Below are 26,934 nucleotides of genomic sequence, written 5' to 3'. Positions count from 1 at the left end.
TAGTGTTCCCTGTAGTAATCCCCCCCTGGTAGTTCCCCCAGTGGTAATCCCCCCTTTTAGTGCCCCCTGTAGTAATCCCCCCCTGGTAGTGCCCCCTGTAGTAATCGCCCCCTGGTAGTGCCTCCAGTAGTCCCCCCCCCCAGTAGAGAGAGACGTAATAAGAATAAAAAAAAAAATCACTTACCTGAAACTCCCGCTCCTGGTCCCGCCGCTAACAGCTCCTCCGGCCGCTTTGCATGGGAGAGACGATTATTCATGACGTCTCTCCCATTACCCACTGCGGGAGCTGGAAGATGGCTCCCGCAGTGGGAGCAGCAGCCGCTGAGAGTCTGACAGACTCTCAGCGGCTGCTGATTACAGCAAACACACAGCTGCTGGCTCCGGTGGCTGTGTGTTTGTGCTTGTAGCGCTGACCAAACTCCGTCCGGTCAGCGCTACACTTCACTCGAGTATAAGCCGAGGGGGTACTTTTTCAGCACAAAAAATGTGCTGAAAAAGTCGGCTTATACTCGAGTATATACGGTACCTGTATCCACGCTCCTGCTCCCGCCGCCGTCCGCACGTCCATCTTCCCGGGCCGGGCTGCTCTGCATTATGTGAGAGATGTCGTGACATCATGACGTTTCTCTCATTACCACTGCAGGAGCCGGACGGAAGCCCGGCTCTTGCAGTGGGCGCGCAGCAGTTAATGAGAGTCTATCTGACTCTCATTGGCTGCTGATTCACACACATGTCGCTGCCGCTCGGCAGTGATGTGTGTGCAGCAGCAGCAGCCAATGAGAGTCTGTCTGACTCTCATTGGCTGCTGATTAACACACACATCACTGCCAGTGCTGGTGGCGATGTGTGTGTTATGATATCACTTTCTGACACAGATAAAGACATTTACTGACACAGACACAATTACTGACATCCACCCCTTACTGACACAGATACAACTTGCTGACACAGACAGTACTTACACCACTTGCTGACACAGACAGTACTTACCCCACTTGCTGACACAGACAGTACTTACCCCACTTACTGACACAGACAGTACTTACAGACACAGACACCACTTACAGACACCACTTACAGACACCGACACCACTTACTGAGACACAGACTTATTTATTATGCATTCACATAATGCATAATAAATACCAATGGCACTCACCTTTCGGTCAGCATTGAGGGCTCCTCTCTGTGGTCACACACAGCACAGAGCAGTGGAGAGGAGGGCTGGCTGCGAGACAGAGCGGTAGCTGGCAGCTGTCCAACAATATGCTGACACTCGGCCGGGGCTGGAACTATGTAAGAGAGCTCCCCTTCCCCAACCCCAGCCCCGATTGTCTCCTCTCCTGGCTTCTCCAGGTTCCCCTCTAGTTGTACTAACTAGTAACCAGGTCCCTGAGTCTCCCAGGCAGCCAGCCCCGATTGTTTGCTCTTCACTCTGTCCCCTCCCCAGGCTGTACGGTTACAGTTTAACTTCGCAGCCTCGATAGCTTATTCACATCTCCCCCACAATCACTATCTCTCTATCCTGTGCCCTCCGGAATGCCAGGTCAGTCTGTAATAAACTGGTCCCCACCCATGACCTATTCAACTCCAACTCCCTACATCTCCTAGACATTACTGAAACCTGGATTTCACCCTCTGACACCATTTCTCCTGCTGCTCTCTCCTCTGGGGGCCTTGCCTTCTCCCATACACCCCGGCCTGGGGGTCACCATGGGGGTGGTGTTGGGGTCCTTCTATCTGCTAATTACTCCTACCAGCTAATAGCCTCTGAACCATCCCTTACATTCCCCACATTTGAGGTTCATGCTATACGCCTCTTCCAACCAGTAAAACTCATAGTAGCTGTCATTTACCGTTCTCCTGGCTCTCCCTCCAAATTCCTTGATAACTTCGCTTCCTTGCTCCCTCACTTTCTCTCCTCAGATCTTCCCTCCATTATCCTAGGTGATTTTAATATTCCTATTGACATTCCCACAGAATCCTCTGCCGCTAAACTCCTTACCCTCACCTTTTCCTTTGGTCTCGCCCAATGGACCTCATCACCCTCCCATGTGAGTGGGCACTCACTTGATCTGGTCTTTACTCACCATTGTGATATCTCTGATTACTCCAATTCCCCATTCTCCCTCTCTGACCATCACCTTCTCTCTTTTAACTTATCCCTCTCTCCTTCCCCTCCTATACCTCCTAAGGCCACCATTACTAAGTGTAACATTGAGGCTATTGACACTGTTACTTTTTCCTCTCTGCTGGGCTCTCTTCTCTCCCCTATCCTTTCTCTCTCCTGTCCTGAACAAGCTACTTCCCTATACAATTCCTCCCTTACTTCTGCTCTTGACTCTGTTGCTCTGGCAATAACTACTCACCCTCACGGATCCACACCACAACCCTTACCATCTTTCTTTCCTCTCACTCCCTCCTTGACTCATTTTAATCTGGCTTCCATTCTCTCCACTCCACTGAAACTGCCCTCACGAAAGTCAGCAATGACCTCCTTGCTGCCAAATCCAAGGGCCACTACTCTCTGTTCATTCTCCTTGACCTATCTGCTGCTTTTGACACTGTAGACCACCCTATCCTCCTGCAAATACTTCACTTTCTTAGTTTCCATAGCATTGCCCTCTCCTGGCTGTCCTCCTGCCTCTCTGATCGTTCCTTCTCTGTCTCCTCTCAGGACTCCTCTTCCCCCCCACTTCCACTCAGTAGGAGTTCCCCAAGGTTCTGTTCTTGGACCTCTCCTTTTCTCCCTATATGCGTCCTCTTTAGGTGAACTCATTAACTCTTTTGACCTCCAATATCATCTCTATGCTGATGATACTCAAATTTACCTTTCCACCTTTGCCCTCTCCCCCTTGCTTCTTACCCGTATCTCCAACTGTCTCTCTGCTATCTTTTCATGGATGTCCCAGCGCTTTCTTAAACTTAACATGTCTAAGACTGGGCTGATCATCTTCCCACCCTCTTCCATTACCTCACTTCCCACAATTTCTTTATCTATTGATGGCACAACTATCTCCTCCACCCCCAAAGTGCGCTGTCCTGGAGTTATCCTGGACTCCTCCCTCTCCTTTAAACCAGAAACTCAGCACCTTTCACAGTCCTGCCGCTTCCACCTATAAAATATTTCCAGGATTAGACCCTTCCTCACCCAGGATGCCACTAAAACCCTCCTTGGTCATCTCCAGATTGGACTACTGTAACCTTCTCCTAGCTGGCCTCCCAGTCTCCCACCTCTCTCCACTACAATCAGCCCTCAATGCTGTTGCTCGGCTCATCTTCCTCTCCAGACGTTCTACATCTGCTTCCCCTCTCCTTCAAGCCCTACACTGGCTCCCCTTCCCCTTCAGATGCCAATTCAAGGTTCTTACACTCACCTACAAAGCCCTCACCAAATCCTCTCACACATACATTTCTGACCTTCTCTCCCTTCACACTCTCGCCCGTCCACTTCACTCAACAAATGAATGCCACCTCTCTTGTCAACTGACTACTTCCTCCCACTCCGCCTCCAAGATTTTGCCTGTGCTGCTCCCTACCTTTGGAACTCTCTCCCTCTCCCTATCAGACTCTCCACTTTACTGCATATCTTCAAACGGGCTCTCAAGACCCACTACTTCATCAAGGCCTTTCAGCTCTCATCCTAACCCACATAATACACTCTCCTCCCTATCTTCCCCTTCTGTGTCACGCCTGTCTGTCTGCCCCTCCCCTTCTGTGTCACGCCTGTCTGTCTGCCCCTCCCCTTCTGTGTCACGCCTGTCTGCCCCTCCCCTTCTGTATCACGCCTGTCTGTCTGCCCCTCCCCTTCTGTGTCATGCCTGTCTGTCTGCCCCTCCCCTTCTGTGTCACGCCTGTCTGTCTGCCCCTCCCCTTCTGTGTCACGCCTGTCTGTCTGCCCCTCCCCTTAGAATGTAAGCTCTCACGAGCAGGGACCTCTTCCCTCATGTGCTTCTCATTACACTTTCTTATACTCCTTACTCCCCATTAGGGCACCTAACACGTCTCTGCCAACTCCCGGCTGCTTATTGTGAGTGTTTTAATCACTATTGCAGCAATGTATATAATGTCCTTCACTGTACTGTAAGTTACTTGTTTTTCTTTGTTCACTTATTAGTTTATGTACTATGTAAGGCGCTGCGGAACACTTGTGGCGCCATATAAATAAAGGATTATAATAATAATCCCAGGAGGGTGACAGTAGATGCCCTAGAGAGGGGAAAATGCTGTATTATTATGGGTTTTTTCCATTTCTTTTATTCGTTAGAGCAATAATACATTACACATCATATATCAAAAAAATAAAATAAATAACAAATAGAACAAAGACCTATTAAAGTTTTATGTATAAAAATAATAGTGTATTATTCAGAAAAACATTTCCATTAAAAAACAAAAGCCAAAAAATGTCACATTATAGCCAGTACAATCTACACATGGCAGGTACATCCCCTTGAGCAAAAATCTAAATTAATTAATTGGCGGTAAAATAAACAAATAAAAAAAGAAAAAGGGGACCAAAATGCTGGATTACAAAAATAAAGCAATTTTTCATTTGCAAATTATATTAAAATATTATTTTTATATTTCAGAATTGCTTTTTACAATTTTTTTTTTTTTTCACTTATGGGCAAATCTGCTAGTGGGAGCCTGTGTCCAGACATCCAGTGCAGTGTACATGTGACAGTCAGCGTAGCATGCGCAGAGGGGGCCAGGATTGCTTACTACCACCAGCCAGTATCGCCGGGGAGCTGAGCTATGCAAACTTTTATTGGCCATTGTGGCTTCTTCCAGCGATTACTACAACTGCACTTCAAAGTTTTGCTTCTGTTACATAGTTGCTGTTAAGAGTATTCACTTTACCCGGTGATCTCAGGGACGCTGTGGTGAAAATACAACTTTTTTCATAGAGTTTAAAGTCAACGTTAATGAGTGGTAACATGATGGATGATTAACCTCCGACAGCAAAAAGTCTGTACATGTGTGAATTACTGCCACTCCCTTATATTACTGTCACCCTCAGCCCTTGACTGGCAGGTTGCTGATTTCTTACACATTTCATTGCATCAGACTCGTCTCTGCCAAATAATAAAATAAATATAATAAAAAGGCCTGCCCGTCACTGACACTGCCTGCAATGACATTGGTACAGTAATGTAGGGTTCTCATCACACTGTGGCAAAGTCTGTGGGTTATTAAACAGCATTCAACACCGCTGGTCTATGTATAGGCAGAAGAGAGTGCTACCTTGGGGGTGAAGCTGTACTAGGATCCTGATTCAGAGACGCTCGCTATTTGCGAGCGCTAATCAGGGTGGATTTTTTTTAAACCATTGGGCTTGCGACGAGACCCTTGTGGTAGGGTCTCGTCCACCGCAAGCCGCAGTGAACTTCCTGCTCTAATAGAGCAGTAAGTTCACTACTGACATCACGAGTGATGTCAGTAGGGCCGCCCACAAACGGCAGGCGTTCCTTTGGGAACGCCTCCGTTTGTGCAGCCACCCGACCCGCCTACAAAACGGGGCGAGCTGCCGATCAACATCGACAGCCGCCCCGTCTTGCTGCGAGCCCCGAGCGAGTGAAGTTCTCACTCGCTCCAGGGCTCGCACGTGCGCACTGCCCGTCCATCGACCTGCTTGCGAGCGCTATGCGCTCACGAATGGGTCTGAATCAGGCCCTAGGTCTTCTTAGGTTCATTTCTACCTTTCAGTACATTCTAAAAGGGGAATTTGCAAAGCCGCTAAATTACAGGCGATCCGGCCGATATCCCGGGACAATGGATGACGATGCTTAGACTCCCGATGCTGGCATCCTAAAAGTAAGAAGTGGTGTTAGGGGGTGGGTTAGGCACTAGGGGGCTTGGGTTAGGTTTAGGGTGCAGGGAGGGGGAAGTTAGGTTTAGGCACTACGGGGAGGTTAGGTTTAGGCACTAGGAGGAGGTTAGGTTTAGGCACTAGGAGGAGGTTAGGTTTGGGCATCGGGGAGGGAGGGTTAGGGATAGGGGTGGAAGAAGGGTTAGAATACCTACCGACAGGTGTCAGTATCATAACCCTGTGGGGATGCCGGTGTTGGGATTTTGATGGCTGGGATCCCGAGCCGCTGGCATCCCATACCCACCCAAAATACAGTTCTACCTTCCCTTACACTATTATAGTGTCCTACTCCTGTCTCTGTGCCATGCTGCCTATATATAAGGGCATGACTCATGGAGCAGAGTGATGCAGAGCACTACGCCACTTGGCTTATATCTTGAGTGTTGCTGCACTGCACGTGACCAGAAAGGGAGCACATGTAAGTGCTGAGCCAAACACACCTGGCACATAGATGAATAATACAGCCGGGGAGAAGGAGCTCTTGTGGGAAGGGGCAATGTAACGCAGTACAGTAACGGTGTATTTAATCTATGGAGACCTGCTGAAATACGCAGCAGTTAGGTGGTGTATGTTTTACACGTTACCGTACATGCTAATGAAGGTGACTGGTCATATACCAGGAGCTTGTGCTGCCAATGTGTATGACTCTGTATACAGGCAATAATATGTTCTGTGCTCTTTTTTTTTTTTTTTTTTTTTACTAATTACGTTCAATTTATTCCAAATGTATTCTTCATCAGACTCAGGGGTCTGTTCATCATTACATAATTATCAATTGTGATAATTATGGTTTGAACCTGCTCAAAGAACCATTTAGAGGCATTCATCATGCCTCATTCATCATGCCTCATTCATCATACCTCATTAACTAAAGTATCACTTCCGAAAAGCTGCTCTTTCTACGGAGTCATGATACTTTTCCCTTTTATCTATACTGTCTCCACTCCCAGTCTGGGCCCCTGCCCCGTGTCTCCCCTCTCCCAGCCCGCAGCCCCTGCCCGGTGTCTGCACACTCACAGCTCGCAGCCCCATGTCTCCCCTCCCCCAGCCCACAGCCCCTGCTCGGTGTCTGCCCACTCACAGCTCACAGCCCCTGCCCCGTGTTTCCCTTCTCCCTGCTCACAGCCCTGTGCCTCCTCTCTCCCAGCCCGCAGCCCCTGCCCGGTATATCCCCTCTCCAGCCCGCAGCCCCTGCCCGGTGTATCCCCTCTCCCAGCCCGCAGCCCCTGCCCGGTGTCTGTCCACTCACAGCTCACAGCTCCTGCCCCGTGTCTCCCCTCTCCCTGCCCGCAGCCCCGTGTTTCCCTTCTCCCTGCCCGCAGCCCCTGCCTGGTGTCTGCCCACTCCCAGCCCGTAGCCCCTGCCCCGTGTCTCTACTCTTCCAGCCAGCAGCCCCTGCAGGGTGTCTCCCCTCTCCCAGACCACAGTCCCTGCCTTGTGTCTCTGTTCTCCCAGCCCGCTGCCCTTGCCCCTTGTCTCCTCTCCCAACCCACAGCCCCTGCCCCATGTCTCCCCACTACCAGCGTTGGGTCTCCCCTATCCCACCCCGCAGCCCCAGAGCCATGTTTTCCCTCTCCCAGACCCCCACCTCACCGCTGGTGTATGTCCCAGCTTAATCTTCCCCCTCACTGCTGTGTATAACCACTTTCGCCCTTCCACTGCCCCAACACCCCCCCTGCGGTCACCACTGCCACTGTGTGTAACTATCCCCTTTCTGCCCATGTCTGTCCCAACCCCCCTGTGGCCACCCTTCTTCAGCTGGTGTCTGTCCCACCTCCCCTACAACACCCCCGCCTCCGGCACTGCCTTTCTGAACCCCCCCCTGCTGGTGTCAGTGCCAGACACCCCCTCTACATCTGTCCTACTTGCATCTGCTGCCACTATCTATAGTAAAAGTTCCCCCTGGCGCCCTTGCAGGAGAAGTGAAGCACAGGATTACCTATTTGAGCCCAGAGCCGTATGAGGTAAGAAAGAAGACACAGCTGGAAGGATCTGAAAAGATCCCTCTGCTACAAAGGCTGCCATGTAAACGACAGCCTGTGAAGATTATCGGGGGACTGTACGCCATCTCAGGGTGGTGTACAGTAACACCACCAAGTTCCACAATAAATGCTGTTTTGTACCTTAATGAATGGCCCTGACACTTAATTTATACAAAAGTAGATCAAAATGTTAATTTTCACTTGGTTTTGTAAAAATTACTGTAAGTGAAGGTCTGGGAGTGGGGAGACACAGGGCAGGGGATTGCAGGCTGGCAGGTGATGAATAGACCCAGGGGCTGTGCAGCTTCCGTTTGGGTCCACTCCTCTCTGTCTGCGGCTCAGCGGCACTAAGCTCTGTAGAGTCTCCAGGAAAATGGAGGCCGCGGCTACTTTCATGGGGACATCTTTTCTGCGCATGCGCAGATCACTGGGAAAATGGCCGCCACCATTTTCCCAATGAGTGTTTGCTGCTCTGCCCTGGTGCTGATCTCGTGCTGTCGAGCAGCATTTCGGGAATCGGTGGAGAGGTTAGTATAATTACCTATGGGGGCTGGTTGTGTGGTGCACTGCACACCTTGCACCCATTATAATGACGCCTATGAATAGACCCCATAATGGTGGTGACTGTGGGCTGCAAAGTTTTGCTCCAAAGGTAAATTCTGGGAGGAATGGGATGCTGCTCTCTGAATGAGCGCATGTCGCTGGCAGAGACACACTGGGTCAGCGGGAAGTGTGAGTGTGTGGATTGTATAGAGGGGAGGTAATTGAGTAGGTTTATGTTTATTTAGATACTGGATTAGATTCATCTTGCAGCCTTGAGTCATAACAACCTCTGTGATCTGGTTCAAGTAGTTTTGTTAGGAAAGGATGATTTTGGCAGGTGTGGTGTCCGCATAGAACGGCTCTGCTTTCAGGCCAGCTGGCTAACGGAACTTTTACAAATATTTTCTAGATGGTTGTACCAGGACTCAGAATGTTAGTGGGTGTGTAATCAGATCATTTATTCCTAATCAATGGTATAATAAAATATAAACTAGATTATGGATGCTGATACAAAGGTCTGGATGGTATCACCACATGGAGGATATAGTATGTAGCTATTCAAACAGACAGATGAGGTAAATGAACAATGTAACACTAATGACAGCAGTATGCAGCCTGCCAGATGGTAAAGTCATGAGCCAGGATTGCGGCTAAAGTTGCTGATATATTGGAAGTTTAAAGGTAGTTCATTCTCGGTCATAGATGAAATTGCGCGCTCTCGTTGGTGGGTGGACAAATCTTTCAATGGGAGCTTTGCCGCTGAAGAGTAACTCACAATTTATGTGATGACAATATAGCGCTGGTCCAGGTCACTATTCACGAGCTACGTGCAGGATGTTTTTATTTTGTTTGGAAGTACCGACTGGTGTGTGGATATGTAGTGAAGTCATTCATGTAGGTCCAACGCATTTCGTTGTGAAGTACAACTTCCTAGTGTGTGTGTATGTATTTGTGTGTGTATGTGTGTGTGTGTATGTGTGCGTGTATCTGTGTGTGTATATGTGTGTATGTATGTGTGTGTGTGTATGTGTGTGTGTATGTGTGTATGTATGTGTGTATGTATGTGTATGTGTGCATGTATGTGTGTGTGTATATGTGTGTATGTATGTGTGCATGTATGTGTGTGTGTGTATATGTGTGTATGTATGTGTGTATGTATGTGTATATGTGTGTATGTGTGTGTATGTATGTATGTGTGTATGTATGTGTATATGTGTGTATGTATGTGTGTATGTATGTGTCTGTATGTGTATGTATGTGTGTGTGTATGCATGTGTGTGTGTATGTGTGTGTGGGCTTGTATGTTAGGGAATTTAGACTGTAAGCCCCAATTGGGCAAGGACTTGTATGAATGATACATATTTGCTGCACAACACTGCATCAATCGGTGGTGCTGTATAAAATAATAATAATAATAATAATTATTATTATTATTATTATTATTATTATAATAACTGTGTATGATAAATGGTGCTCCAGCCAATCAGCTCCCAACTGTCACTGTGTATGATAAATGGTGCTCCAGCCAATCAGCTCCCAACTGTCACTGTGTATGATAAATGGTGCTCCAGCCAATCAGCTCCCAACTGTCACTGTGTATGATAATGGTGCTCCAGCCAATCAGCTCCCAACTGTCACTGTGTATGATAAATGGTGCTCCAGCCAATCAGCTCCCAACTGTCACTGTGTATGATAAATGGTGCTCCAGCCAATCAGCTCCCAACTGTCACTGTGTATGATAAATGGTGCTCCAGCCAATCAGCTCCCAACTGTCACTGTGTATGATAAATGGTGCTCCAGCCAATCAGCTCCCAGCTGTCAACTGTGTATGATAATGGTGATCCAGCCAAACAGCTCCTAACTGTCAACTGTTAGAAAAATGACAGTTGGGAGCTGATTGGCTGGAGCACCATTTATCATACACAGTGACAGTTGGGAGCTGATTGGCTGGAGCACCATTTATCATACACAGTGACAGTTGGGAGCTGATTGGCTGGAGCACCATTTATCATACACAGTGACAGTTGTCACTCATTTTGGAGATAAAGCTCGTTAATAAATGGGGGCCAAGTGTGTGTTGCATCTACCCCTCTCATAGTGGCACCATGCAATTCTGCAGATATTCCGTAAACCAGCCGCAAATGGAGGTCTAGCACCTGCGCATGGATCAAACCGCCCACAACTATCCATCCATTAGCACAGTCGCCTTCACTAATATCGTCACTTATACCTACCTCATACATAGTACAAAATGTATCACTGGAAATGGCGTCCGCTCGGCACTTGTACAACACAGAATAGGCTGAAACTCTAGTTACACACCCATGACCCAGATATTACATCATGGCTACTGTTCACCCAAGACATTCCCCAGGAAAACGTTTTTCATAAGAATCCTGCATTCAGGATAGATGTAATCCTGACACAGGGGTCTATGTACTAAGCAGTGTCAGGAGACAGAGTGAAAAGTGATAAGAAAGGTGCCAGCCAATCAGCTCCTAACTGTCAGCTCACAGGCTGTGTTTGAAAAATGACAGTTGGGAGCAGATTGGCTGGCACCTTATCACTTTCTTATCACTTTTCACTCTGTCTCCTAACACTGCTTAGTAACTAGACCCCATAATCTGGTGCCATCAGTAGTATACATGCAGTCCTGTTTGGCTTCTATACAGCTCATCCCAATCAGGCTTGTTCATTTCTAAAACAGCTACAAGGTGTAAATCCCTCTTGTTGGAGTGCACAGCTCATCTCTCATTACAGCAAATGACCAGTCCTATTAAGGATCTAGACAATGCAAGTTAAATTAAACAAGGACAATGACACATCGGTGTGCCAGGACGTCTGGTGCCACTACAGAGCAGGGATTAAACTGCTCTCGCCCTCAGTGAAGCCCTCGCTGGGAATCTCGCACAGTTTCTCAGATAAGTGCCAGTTAATAATTCTGCTAATAAGTGACCATCTTCCCCTGTAATGTACAAGACAAGTGATCATTCTGCCACAGTCCAGTCAGCACCCAGCAGTGTGGCGTCTGTTTGTGTCTTTCTGCAGCTTCAGCAAGATGTATCTCCAGCTGTGGGCCGTCGCTGTTCTGGGAATCCGGATCCTGCAGGTGCTGGGCATGAAGATAAACTGTGACAGGTAAGGATTTATATCCTTCTCTCTGTTGTATCTCAGATGGGAAGCATTACTAGGGGGTCTATTTACTAAGCAGTGTTAGGAGAAAGAGTGAAAAGTGATAAGGTGCCAGCCAATCAGCTCCCAACTGTCATCTCACAGGCTGTGTATGAAAAATGACAGTTGGGAGCTGATTGGCTGGCACCTTATCACTTTTTACTCTTTCTCCTAACACTGCTTAGTACATAGACCCCTAGATGTTTTATGCCATAGATATTCATTATTAGTCGTGCTTGGGATGGGATGGGGGGGGGGATCAGGGGTGCAATAGCAATGGAAAACTTGGAACCTGTTTTGTTAAAGTTTTCATTTGTGGTATAAATCCTGGGGGAATAGTAACAAACAAATGGGGGTCATGTCATTTTTATATAAAACGATTATTTATACACCACTGGATGCACATTTCCAAATATGTATACGGCTGCATGACATGTATGTCTAATACCACATTACACTTCTGTCCCAAACCATCTGTCACTATGCTGTCATGTGCGTCCTTGGCAGCAGGTTCCCCTGGCAGCTAGATAGTGCGTGTGCGCTGCAATGAATATTGTTGTAACCTGTCCAATAAGAGCACCATACGTCGCTTTCAATATAGATATTACACCATAAGTCGCTTTCAATATAGATATTCCACCATACGTCGCTTTCAATATAGATATTCCACCATACGTTGCTTTCAATATAGATATTCCACCATATGTCACTTTAATTATAGATATTACACCATACGTCGCTTTCAATATAGATATTCCACCGTATGTCACTTTAATTATAGATATTACACCATACGTCGCTTTCAATATAGATATTCCACCATATGTCGCTTACAATATAGATATTCCACCATATGTCGCTCTAACTATAGATATTCCACCATATGTCGCTTTCAATATAGATATTCCACCATACGTCGCTTTCAATATAGATATTCCACCATACGTTGCTTTCAATATAGATATTCCACCGTATGTCACTTTAATTATAGATATTATACCATATGTCGCTTTCAATATAGATATTCCACAGTATGTCACTTTAATTATAGATATTACACCATACGTCGCTTTCAATATAGATATTCCACCATATGTCGCTTACAATATAGATATTCCACCGTATGTCACTTTAATTATAGATATTACACCATACGTCGCTTTCAATATAGCTATTCCACCATACGTCGCTTTCAATATAGATATTCCACCGTATGTCACTTTAATTATAGATATTACACCATACGTCGCTTTCAATATAGATATTCCACCATATGTCGCTCTAACTATAGATATTCCACCATATGTCGCTTTCAATATAGATATTCCACCATACGTCGCTTTCAATATAGATATTCCACCATACGTCGTTTTCAATATAGATATTCCACCATATGTCGCTCTAACTATAGATATTCCACCATATGTCGCTTTCAATATAGATATTACACCATATGTCGCTTTAATTATAGATATTACACCATACGTCGCTTTCAATATAGATATTACATCATACGTCGCTTTCAATATAGATATTCCACCATACGTCGCTTTCAATATAGATATTCCACCGTATGTCACTTTAATTATAGATATTACACCATACGTCGCTTTCAATATAGATATTCCACCATATGTCGCTTACAATATAGATATTCCACCATATGTCGCTCTAACTATAGATATTCCACCATATGTCGCTTTCAATATAGATATTCCACCATACGTCGCTTTCAATATAGATATTCCACCATATGTCGCTTACAATATAGATATTCCACCGTATGTCACTTTAATTATAGATATTACACCATACGTCGCTTTCAATATAGATATTCCACCATACGTCGCTTTCAATATAGATATTCCACCGTATGTCACTTTAATTATAGATATTACACCATACGTCGCTTTCAATATAGATATTCCACCATATGTCGCTCTAACTATAGATATTCCACCATATGTCGCTTTCAATATAGATATTCCACCATACGTCGCTTTCAATATAGATATTCCACCATACGTCGTTTTCAATATAGATATTCCACCATATGTCGCTCTAACTATAGATATTCCACCATATGTCGCTTTCAATATAGATATTACACCATATGTCGCTTTAATTATAGATATTACACCATACGTCGCTTTCAATATAGATATTACATCATACGTCGCTTTCAATATAGATATTCCACCATACGTCGCTTTCAATATAGATATTCCACCGTATGTCACTTTAATTATAGATATTACACCATACGTCGCTTTCAATATAGATATTCCACCATATGTCGCTTACAATATAGATATTCCACCATATGTCGCTCTAACTATAGATATTCCACCATACGTCGCTTTCAATATAGATATTCCACCATACGTCGTTTTCAATATAGATATTCCACCATATGTCGCTCTAACTATAGATATTCCACCATATGTCGCTTTCAATATAGATATTACACCATATGTCGCTTTAATTATAGATATTACACCATACGTCGCTTTCAATATAGATATTACATCATACGTCGCTTTCAATATAGATATTACACCATAGGTCACTTTCAATATAGATATTCCACCATACGTCGCTTTCAATATAGATATTCCACCATACGTCGCTTTCAATATAGATATTCCACCATATGTCGCTTTAATTATAGATATTACACCATCTGTCACTTTCAGTATAGATATTACACCGTATGTCACTTTAATTATAGATATTCCACCATACGTCGCTTTCAATATAGATATTCCACCTATGTCGCTTTCAATATAGATATTACACCATACGTCACTTTCAATATAGATATTCCACCGTATGTCACTTTAATTATAGATATTACACCATATGTCGCTTTCAATATAGATATTACACCATATGTCGCTTTCAATATAGATATTCCACCATACGTCGCTTTCAATATAGATATTACACCATATGTCGCTTTCAATATAGATATTCCACCATATGTCGCTTTCAATATAGATATTCCACCATATGTCGCTTTAATTATAGATATTACACCATATGTCACTTTCAATATAGATATTCCACCATATGCCGCTTTCAATATAGATATTTCACCATACGTCACTTTCAATATAGATATTCCACCATACGTCGCTTTCAATATAGATATTACACCATATGTTGCTCTAATTATAGATATTCAACCATACGTCGCTTTCAATATAGATATTTCACCATATGTCGCTTACAATATAGATATTACACCATATGTCGCTTACAATATAGATATTCCACCGTATGTCACTTTAATTATAGATATTATACCATACGTCGCTTACAATATAGATATTCCACTATACGTCGCTTTCAATATAGATATTACACCATACGTCGCTTACAATATAGATATTACACCATACGTCGCTTACAATATAGATATTCCACCATATGTCGCTTTAAGTATAGATATTTCACCATATGTCGCTTTCAATATAGATATTATACCATATGTCGCTTACAATATAGATATTCCACCGTATGTCACTTTAATTATAGATATTATACCATATGTCGCTTACAATATAGATATTCCACCATACGTCGCTTTCAATATAGATATTACACCATATGTCGCTTACAATATAGATATTCCACCATACGTCGCTTTCAATATAGATATTTCACCATACGTCACTTTCAATATAGATATTCCACCATATGTCGCTTTCAATATAGATATTCCACCATATGTCGCTTTCAATATAGATATTCCACCATATGTCGCTTTCAATATAGATATTCCACTATACGTCGCTTTCAATATAGATATTACACCATATGTCGCTTTAAGTATAGATATTTCACCATATGTCGCTTTCAATATAGATATTCCACCATACGTCGCTTTCAATATAGATATTACACCATATGTCGCTTACAATATAGATATTCCACCATACGTCGCTTTCAATATAGATATTACACCATATGTCGCTTACAATATAGATATTCCACCATACGTCGCTTTCAATATAGATATTTCACCATACGTCACTTTCAATATAGATATTCCACCATATGTCGCTTTCAATATAGATATTCCACCATATGTCGCTTTCAATATAGATATTCCACCATATGTCGCTTACAATATAGATATTACACCATATGTCGCTTACAATATAGATATTACACCATATGTCGCTTACAATATAGATATTCCACCATATGTCGCTTTCAATATAGATATTCCACCATACGTCGCTTTCAATATAGATATTCCACTATACGTCGCTTTCAATATAGATATTACACCATATGTCGCTTACAATATAGATATTCCACCATACGTCGCTTTCAATATAGATATTTCACCATACGTCACTTTAGTTATAGCTATTCCACCAATAATCCATAAGAAAACAGCACTTGGGATGTGATGTAAAATCAAAGATAAAAATAAAAATATATTGAAAAATAAATTGGAATGTCTGCAGACCAAATAAAATGTAGCAATAGTTAATCATACATATATTGAATAATAATACATAGCAATTGTATAAATGTGGATATATCACAGGAAACGCGTTAGTTTGCTGTACAGGTATACTCCCAGGATGCACTGCTTTCACCACCAAAGGCGTTTAGTTCACTAGCTACATTGGGACTTTTATCCAGTTTCATCAGTCCAGGACTAGCTAAGAGCCCTTCTTCAGTGAGGGACCTCTTTGCCTATGGGACTCAACCTGGACACTATCCATTAAGCATCACCCATTCCTTATAGCTGGACATATCATCGTCATAGTTGAGGTGAACTGACTATATCTGTCTTTAAGGGCACTGCTAATTCCTGTCTTGGGTATTAAAACAGAGTACCTGATAGTTGTTTTGTTGCCATTTGTATAATTTCTATGTATTTTATTTTGTTCAATTTATGTACAATTAAATATTACTACATTTTATTTAGTCTGCAGAAAGTCCAATTTATTTTATTTATTTTTATTTTATTTAAGTTTTTTAGTATTATCTTTGATTTTACGTACCATCCCAAGCGCTGTTTTAATTTTTATGGTTGTTTGGTTTATCCCCAGTAGATAAAATAGAAGGTACCACACTACATTCTTACAGCTGCTGGTGGGTGTGCCTGGAAACATCCCTTTTTATCCCACCATACATCGCTCTACTTATAGATATCCCATCATACATCGCTCTACTTATAGATATCCCACCATACATCGCTCTACTTATAGATATCCCACCATACATCGCTCTACTTATAGATATCCCACCATACATCGCTCTACTTATAGATATCCCACCATACATCGCTCTACTTATAGATATCCCTCCTTACATCATGTAAATGTAGATTTTTACCATACATAGCTTTAATTATTTATATTCCACCATACATGACTTTAGATATACTGTAGATAGTATAGATGTTAGTGATGGGCTGGCAGTTGGCCCCCATCTAGGCATTGAGTTGTTGGTGATGGGCTGGCAGATGGCTCCAATCTACACCTTTAATTGGATTATTTGGAAAAGATGGCAATGGTGTGTGTAGGGTCATTCTGTTTTCGCCATATTACATTTCCCTCCGTTTAATAAGCTGACCTCTTACCTTCATGTCTTTATTGTAGATAAGCTTTTTCTTTTATTCACCTGGTTTGGAGATATCGGCTGACACCAGCCAATAGGAACACGAGCCTGGGTAGTGATGTAGTATCTCAAAGCCAGGAGGGAAAGGGGTGAAGATTGCAATAAGTACAGTATAAGACATGGAAATCCAATAAGATGAGTAAATAACTTTGTGGTTTGAGAAAAGATGAGTGTTGTGGAAAGAATACAAAGAGGGAGACCAAAATTAAAGGATGAGCAAGTCAAAGAGGGAAATCAGAAAGGGGTGTTCACCTACTTAAGGTGCGGGAAAGGAATGCTAACTACAGTACATTGGGCCATTGGAGAATTGGTGGCGGCGAGAAGTAACTGTAACTTCTCTACCCTTTGTTACTTGTTAGTTATGAAGCACTCACATGAAGAGACTTGGAGTATTTATAATAAAGTAAGGTTAGTTTAATCTTATGTACAACTACTAAATATCTGTAGTTAGGGCAGTGTGTATGGGAGCTGCAGCAGACTGTCATGGTGAAGACAGTACATCCATATTTTACAGAACCTGTCTAAAGATGCTATAAAATCTTTAATTTGTAAAGACCACTTAAACCGTATTCTCACTGGCAGATGCCTCAGATTTAACACTAAACTTTAGTGCTGCGTATTAAGCACTTTAATTGTTCCCTTAGAGGGTTAAGGACTCTTCTCTTTTTTGAAAATAAAAATCAATTCAAGCAGAGATTACGGTGCCTGAGAATTTAAGATCTGAGGAGAGATGAAAAGGAATCGTGTAGAAATTCTCAAGGTCGTTAGAATTATTACATAAGTAAGGCATCATTCATAAAGGATTCGCTATCATTAGCGGTTACTGGGGAGGATCCACCATAAAGTTCTTATTCAGACTATGGCGTTAAAGGACTCTCATTAAATCCTTTCAGTACAAATCAGCTTTCCATGACAAAATGCGTAGATGTACTAATAAATAGATGTATTACCTCTGCACTTACAATGACTTTTACTTTTTAGGGACCAGGTTTTACAAATCATCCCACAGAACAAGGAGCAAGTTCATTGCTTACAGCAGATATGTCAGTCACCACAGGTCAGTAGTAACAATAACAGCTGGAAATTCAAGATGCAAAACGTAGACATTTACAATCGACTAAGAGGCTGCTGCAAAAAATGCTAATTGGTTTTGCATATACGAATATTAGGTCACATCTGACACTTGCAAGAGCTTGAGAGGTGGGATAGGGGAGAGAAGGGACCTTATAACTAGACCGAGTACAGTAAGGGGTGTTTTCATAATTGCAGAACTGCACAGAGATGCATATATGTTAGTCAGAACTATAGCAATAGCGGGTGCCCGAGGGCAGGTGCAAATACGTGCTACTGCTGATTATGATGATTGGCCAGTGCAAGTTATTGTTGCCCTACGCAAAGCCACAGCCTACCTTCCGGACCCTCGCATGCCTGCTTTTTGTAAATGAAAAGTAATGATCTTACCTGGCTGATCTAAATGGCTGCAGTACGATGCACTGATGTCTGATGTAAAATGCTGTACAGGTTCCACTACTGCCCAGGGGCAAACACATGATTGCTAGATGAGGGAGAACCAAAAGTTACATTTGAGAATAAAGCAACAAAAATACTTGTTACAATAAGCCAACACTCTTTGTGTTGAGTTGTTAGATTCTTGTGTATATAATATGCATTTGTTTAACGGCACTGTGAAATGCCTATACTTGCACAACCCATAAAGTGCACTTCCAATTTTCTTTCGCCTCTGTTCTCATGCGGAAGACTGTGGGTGCAAGATTGGCTTCAGGGGACCATGTTTACTGTTTGTATGTTCTTTCCAGAATTGTGGGAGCTTATTACAGGTGCTCTGGTTTCCTCCCACAATCCAAATACATTCTGATAACTGGATTCTGAAAAAACTTAACTCCAATGTGTGTGTGTGTCCATGTGATAGGAAATATTGATCCTGATTCACTACGGATCGCTATTCTGCTTATACGTACGCAACGCAGTTGCTAATATCAGCAGTTATATGTAAAGGTTTGCATTCGCATTGCGATCGCAGCCTAACATAATGACGCCCACTTCCCCTTACTCACATCCTTACACTTTAACAATATAGAGGAACAATTGGTAACATCGAGAAACATCGGACAGTTAGAGAAGCCCAGACCTTAGTCGGGAATTGCTGAATTCAGCGCACGCTATGAGTCTTCAGGCAGCGTATGGGTTTCGCAGCGGCTAATTTATGCACACCCATGCAATGCCGTTGAAACGCACTGGCACGCCTGCGTTCGCCCGACCACCCCCCCAAAACCACCCCCATATGGAACATGGGACTTCCTTTCAATAACTCTGCCATGCATCTGCATATCCTCTGCATTCGCAGTCCCGAGCGCAGTGGCTACTTCACGCACACTGCGATGCATTTACATGCGCAGTACGTAACAATTGACCACTTGCGTGCGTATAAGCAACTGCGTTCCCTGCTGAATCAGGCCCTTACAGTGTAAGCTCTGATGTGAGTGATATACAGTAAGCTCTGATGTGAGTGTAAGCTCTGATGTGAGTGTAAGCTCTGATGTGAGTGATATACAGTAAGCTCTGATGTGAGTGTAAGCTCTGATGTGAGTGATATACAGTAAGCTCTGATGTGAGTGTAAGCTCTGATGTGAGTGATATACAGTAAGCTCTGATGTGAGTGTAAGCTCTGATGTGAGTGTAAGCTCTGATGTGAGTGATATACAGTAAGCTCTGATGTGAGTGTAAGCTCTGATGTGAGTGATATACAGTAAGCTCTGATGTGAGTGTAAGCTCTGATGTGAATGTAAGCTCTGATGTGAGTGATATACAGTAAGCTCTGATGTGAGTGATATACAGTAGGCTCTGATGTGAGTGTAAGCTCTGATGTGAGTGATATACAGTAAGCTCTGATGTGAGTGTAAGCTCTGATGTGAGTGATATACAGTAAGCTCTGATGTGAGTGTAAGCTCTGATGTGAGTGATATACAGTAAGCTCTGATGTGAGTGTAAGCTCTCATGTGAGTGTAAGCTCTGATGTGAGTGATATACAGTATTCTCTGTAAAGTGCTGCGTAATATGTATGTGCTATACACAGAACCAGTGAGATAGCACAGATACTCATTCATTGCTTGTCATGTAAACCTATACTGTATGCATGTACATTTTCATTTTGCAAACGAATGAACATTAACTGGCGGCATCACGTGCTGTGCGCTGCGCTCATTTCATACACTGAGTATCGTGTGAGTCATTAATGTTATGACTGTTCTTTAATAACAGCTGGACCTTTGGAGGCCACTGCAGCCGGAAGAGATCACTGTCAGGCGTGTCGTACATGTCAGGATCCCATCCAATGATTTACAGTCCGTGAAAGAGGACCTGCTTCACTGTGCTCTATCTTTTCAGTAAGTGGACTGACGCCAGCTCAGTGTATATAGCAGTTCGCTAGTTTAAATGAGATGTCAGTCATGCGGAGTGACACATTGACGTAGAGAGATTATATCGCTGCTGTGCTGGCTGTATGGGGGCTGTATGGGGCTGCACAGCACACAAGTCACTCTTACAGGCTCTGCAATATTGTGTTACTGGGTGTCCTGTGTTGTTCTTAAAATGCATAAAGTGAAATATTAGAAGGTTTCTCATTACATCCGATTAAAAAAAAAATTGGACGATTTGTTCCTACAACACAATTTATAATTATCCAAAATTATTATTTATTATTTTTTGTTCAGAGAGACTGTGGGCCTAATTCAGACCCGCTCGCGAGCACTGAGCGCTCGCAAGCGGGTCGATGTTGGCCAAGTGCGCATGCGCACGATGGAGCCGGCTCCGTCGTGCGCATGTGCGAGACCGGATGGGTCTCGCTAAAAAAGGGGGCGTGCTGTCGAAGGTGAGTGACAGCACGCCCCCTTTGGTGGGCGTGCCGGGGGCGTGGCTGCCCAGACGGAGGCATGGGAACGCCTACCGAAAGCACTCCAGGGCTTGCGGCAACGAGACCCTACCACAAGGGTCTCGTCGCAAGCCCGAAGGTCGCGATGGTCTTGACCATTGCGACCATCTATTTGGCCGCTCACTATAGCTGTGGGTGGTCATCCACAGCTATGCGAGCGGCCAGGAGGCCGCTCTAAAATTAGGAAGGACGGCCCTGATTCAGAGCAAGCGCTCTGTCAGAGCGTCCGGCTCTGAATCAGGGCCTGTGTGTGCAACGAGTACCTCTCATGTACGCTTATACGAAGTACGCTAATCAAACTATCAGCCTGATTCAGGGATTTACGCTTATGCAATCGCAACTGCGATCTATGACGGATTGGAATTTGCAAAAAAATATGCTAATATCTTCCAAAGTATAATCCAGCATAGGGACGCCCACTGCTGCCTCCTCATATCCGTACAGTGTAAGCACATCCCAGCATAGGGACGCCCACTGCTGTCTTCTCATATCTGTACAGTGTAAGCACAGCCCAGCATAGGGACGCCCACTGCTGCCTCCTCATATCCGTACAGTGTAAGCACATCCCAGCATAGGGACGCCCACTGCTGCCTTCTCATATCTGTACAGTGTAAGCACAGCCCAGCATAGGGACGCCCACTGCTGCCTCCTCATATCCGTACAGTGTAAGCACAGCCCAGCATAGGGACGCCCACTGCTGCCTCCTCATATACGTACAGTGTAAGCACATCCCAGCATAGGGACGCCCACTGCTGCCTTCTCATATCTGTACAGTGTAAACACAGCCCAGCATAGGGACGCCCACTGCTGCCTTCTCATATACATACAGTGTAAGCACAGCCCAGCATAGGGACAGCCACTGCTGCCTTCTCAAATCCGTACAGTGTAAGCACAACCCAGCATAGGGACGCCCACTGCTGCCTTCTCATATCCGTACAGTGTAAGCACAGCCCAGCATAGGGACGCCCCCTGATGCCTCCTCATATCCGTACAGTGAAAGCACAGCCCAGCATGGGGACGCCCACTGCTGCCTTCTCATATCCATACAGCATAAGCACAGCCCAGCATAGGGACGCCCACTGCTGCCTCCTCATATCCGTACAGTGTAAGCACAGCCCAGCATAGGGACACCCACTGCTGCCTCCTCATATCCGTACAGTGTAAGCACAGCCCAGCATAGGGACGCCCCCTGCTGCCTCCTCATATCTGTACAGTGAAAGCACAGCCCAGCATAGGGCCGCCCACTGCTGCCTTCTCATATCCGTACAGTGTAAGCACAGCCCAGCATAGGGACGCCCACTGCTGCCTTCTCATATTTATACAGCGTAAGCACAGTCCAGCATAGGGACGCCCACTGCTGCCTCCTCATATCCGTACAGTGTAAGCACAGCCCAGCATAGGGACGCCCACTGCTGCCTTCTCATATTTATACAGCGTAAGCACAGTCCAGCATAGGGACGCCCACTGCTGCCTCCTCATATCTGTACAGTGTAAGTACAGCCCAGCATAGGGACACCCACTGCTGCCTCCTCATATCCGTACAGTGTAAGCACAGCCCAGCATAGGGACGCCCACTGCTGCCTCCTCATATCTGTACAGTGTAAGTACAGTCCAGCATAGGGACGCCCCCTGATGCCTCCTCATATCCGTACAGTGAAAGCACAGCCCAGCATAGGGACACCCACTGCTGCCTCCTCATATCCGTACAGTGTAATCACAGCCCAGCATAGGGACGCCCACTGCTGCCTCCTCATATCCGTACAGTGTAAGTACAGCCCAGCATAGGGACACCCACTGCTGCCTTCTCATATCCGTACAGTGTAACCACAGCCCAGCATAGGGACACCCTCTGCTGCCTTCTCATATCCGTACAGTGTAAGTACATCCCAGCATAGGGACGCCCCCTGATGCCTCCTCATATCCGTACAGTGAAAGCACAGCCCAGCATAGGGACACCCACTGCTGCCTCCTCATATCCGTACAGTGTAATCACAGCCCAGCATAGGGATGCCCACTGCTGCCTCCTCATATCCGTACAGTGTAAGTACAGCCCAGCATAGGGACACCCACTGCTGCCTTCTCATATCTGTACAGTGTAACCACAGCCCAGCATAGGGACGTCCACTGTTGCCTTCTCATATCCGTACAGTGTAAGCACAGCCCAGCATGGGGATGCCCACTGCTGCCTTCTCATAGCTATACAGCATAAGCACAGCCCAGCATAGGGACACCCACTGCTGTCTCCTTATATCCGTACAGTGTAAGCACAGCCCAGCATAGGGACGCCCACTGCTGCCTTCTCATATTTATACAGCGTAATCACAGCCCAGCATAGGGACGCCCACTGCTGCCTTCTCATATCTGTACAGTGTAAGCACAGCCCAGCATAGGGACGCCCACTGCTGACTCCTCATATCCGTACAGTGTAAGCACATCCCAGCATAGGGACGCCCACTGCTGCCTTCTCATATCCATACAGTGTAAGCACAGCCCAGCATAGGGACGCCCACTGCTGCCTTCTCATATCTGTACAGTGTAAGCACAGCCCAGCATAGGGACGCCCACTGCTGCCTTCTCATATCTGTACAGTGTAAGCACAGCCCAGCATAGGGACGCCCACTGCTGCCTTCTCATATCCGTACAGTGTAAGCACAGCCCAGCATAGGGACGCCCACTGCTGCCTTCTCATATCTGTACAGTGTAAGCACAGCCCAGCATAGGGACACCCACTGCTGCTTCCTCATATCCGTACAGTGTAAGCACAGCCCAGCATAGGGACGCCCCCTGCTGCCTCCTCATATCCATACAGTGTAAGCACAGCCCAGCATAGGGACGCCGACTGCTGCCTTCTCATATCTGTACAGTGTAAGCACAGCCCAGCATAGGGACACCCACTGCTGCTTCCTCATATCCGTACAGTGTAATCACAGCCCAGCATAGGGAAGCCCCCTGCTGCCTCCTCATATCCGTACAATGTAAGCACAGCCCAGCATAGGAACGCCCACTGCTGCCTCCTCATATCCGTCAGGTGATGTGCGACAGCATAACGCAGATCGGGCAGCCACTGAGCATACATGTCTACCCTCCCGGAATTCACGGGAGGCAACTGATTTTTCGGGTAACCCCCCGCACCCCCTGTAGAGTAGGCATTTCTCCCGCATTCTGCCCACTTCCTAGTCAAGTGGGCAGAATGGGAAGAATTTCCGCGGTGATCGCGGGGTCCCCGTGTAGGGGGTGTGGCTTAATGATGCAATTCTTTATTAATCGTGTCATTTAGTCCCATCCCATATTTAAGTCTGCACCAGTTCACCATGAAGGGGCAGGGCTTAATAACGCAAATTTAATTTTTGACCCTATGGGCCAAGTGCCCGAACTCAACTCATCCCATGCGCCTAATGCCCTAACACTATTGACTCCTCAGGCCTAGTGCTTCAATTTTATCACCCACGGGCCTAGTGCCAGTTATGGCAGCCATGGGTCCAATGCCCGCCTACCATGCCCATGGGACTATTGCACAACTACTGTACATAAGGGCCGAGCCCCCATATTATTATACTCCCTTAGGAGCTTGTGGTGTATGGGGGTGACTGTCAGTCACTGACTGATAATAAGAAAGATGGGCTCTAGTGAGTCTTTTCTTATGCAGAGAGTTGTAACTTCTGCGCTGGCCGTTCCCCACCGGGATTAGCGCCGCTCCACAGCTGGGCCTTGTCATCTTGACAAGTCAGGGCTAGCGGGAGATCTTTTGCGCGAGCCCTCCGCTGACCACAGGGCTTAGGCACCAACCACCCCTTTGCTTATCTGCCACTGAACCGCCCTGGCGAGCAGCGTCTTCCATCGTCATTCTTCCCGTGGGACTTGTTCCTCCGCTAGCTCGTCTTTCTTCTTTTCTTTGGCAGATCTTCTTGCTCGCAGCTGGTAATACAAACCGCCGTGAGGGGGCAGAGCTATGACTCAGCAAACAATGGGCCTGATTCAGACCCACTCGCAAGCGGCTGTCTGCTCGCAAGTGGGTCGATGGTGTGCACTGCGCATGCGCACGACGGAGGGAGCTCCGTCGTGCGCATGCGCCGGACGCGACGAGCGAAGGACTTTCCTTCGCTCGTTGTGTCTGATCAAAGGGGGCGTGCTGTCGATGGTGATTGACAGCACGCCCCCTTTGGTGGGCGTGCCGGGGGCGTGCCTCCCAGACGGGGGCGTTCCCAAGGGAACGCCTACCATCAGAAGCCGGCCCCACTGACATCACTAGTGATGTCAGTGGGAGTGATTTTGGCTCTGATAGAGCCAAAATCACTCCAGGGCTTGTGGTCGAAAACCCTGACCACAGGCTTCTGGTCGCACTGGCAAGGGTCGCGATGGTCAAGACCATCGCGACCATCATCCTGCACGCTCGTATGTGCTGTGGGTGGTGACCCACAGCTATACGAGCGTCCAGGAGGACGCTCCATTTTTATGGAGGACGGCCCTCATTCAGTGCGAACGCTCTGCTCAGAGCGTCCGGCTCTGAATGAGGGCCAATGGGCGATGAGTCCCTTGAGGGACACACCTCTACACCCCCAAACGAAGTGTCATCGACTGATTTGAAGGAAGACTCACCCCTGATTATTCAGCTCAATGATGAGACTCACCCCTGGTTGCATTGCCCATATGTACCATGCTCCAGAATGCGATACTTTCCAGAGTTTGGACCCTTTAGGACAATGGCATATATAGGGGCATATACAATTGGGCGCAAGGTTCAGCGAGTTAAAAACCTCACACAGCTCGCGCCCAATTCGTATGAACTGCTCGCTATTCTTGTGGTTGGTTTTTCCTACCACAATTTTGCGAGCAGTTCTGACTATAAAATAACCCAGTGACGTGGTCAGTGACGCTGCTGTATAATTATGCACACCCATAAAACGCCCGTTTTGACCTTTAATCACGCCTGCGTTCTGATCTCCACTCCCCGTTTTCAAGCACCTTCCCCTGTTACCACCCACATACGCCTCATCCTGTCACTCAAAGTAGCAGGCATTCGCTATATAGCGAACAAACGTTTTTCGGCCGCACTGACTGGTTCGCGCATGCGTATTATAAACTGTACGCATGCGCAGAAGTGCGAACATCGCTCGGAACGAGCGTACAGCCGCTTACGAGCGGCTCTGAATCAGGCCCTATGTGCTTCTGTTCGCAATGTTCATTGATCCGTCCCAGTCTCTCCCGCAGTGCTTGCGTCACCCGGCGTTTGTGTACAATGTTTCCCAGGGAGCTTCTGCATAATAAACCCAGACATCCTATCATCGCAAAGGAAAGCTCTTTTCGTAAGAACTGTCTTTTGAGATTTTAATCGCAATGCTAAGTGCATACCATCTTTATTAACGCTGATATGCCCCCGATAAGTGGTGAGATGTACCTCATCCAAAATGCAATGTGTACAGTTAGAACATCCTCTTCAGTGAGGTGTTTGCTGCAAATTAGTGTATTATTGGGCTGATTCAGAGATGGGCGCAAATCCCTTTGCGACTGCAATTCAGTATGCAGCGGACCTACGAAAATATGCAAAGCTGCCGTCTTGGACACCGAGACGCCCACCGCCGGTGTCTTGCATCCACCGCTTACATGCAAAAGCAGGAACATGGGATACATTAGTCGCACACTGAACCTCTAAATAAGCCTACGCTGTCTCGGACAGAGCGATCTCCTAAGACGTCGGGGCCGCTGCTAGCTCACTAGAGCGCGCCCAGACAACGGTCCTGACACGCCTGCGTTTTTCTATCCACCCTGTAGCC

The 26,934-nt window shown here is 45.7% G+C and overlaps 1 protein-coding gene across 1 annotated transcript in view; it reads left to right on the top strand.

Annotated features, from left to right (window-relative positions):
- Positions 1-11,455: 11,455 nt before the first annotated feature.
- The window catches only part of CPO (carboxypeptidase O), a 51,565-nt gene continuing 36,086 nt past the window's right edge, over positions 11,456-26,934 (top strand). The window contains exons 1-3 of the mRNA XM_088457201.1: positions 11,456-11,535; positions 18,196-18,271; positions 20,494-20,618. Of these exons, the coding sequence (XP_088313327.1) occupies positions 11,456-11,535; positions 18,196-18,271; positions 20,494-20,618 (281 nt within the window). The remainder of the gene's footprint in view (positions 11,536-18,195; positions 18,272-20,493; positions 20,619-26,934) is intronic.

The sequence above is a fragment of the Taudactylus pleione genome, unplaced genomic scaffold (assembly GCF_031769625.1).
Source record: "Taudactylus pleione unplaced genomic scaffold, aTauple2 ptg000746l, whole genome shotgun sequence".
Classification (NCBI taxonomy): domain Eukaryota; kingdom Metazoa; phylum Chordata; class Amphibia; order Anura; family Myobatrachidae; genus Taudactylus; species Taudactylus pleione.
This window is presented reverse-complemented; position numbering and strand designations above follow the sequence as displayed.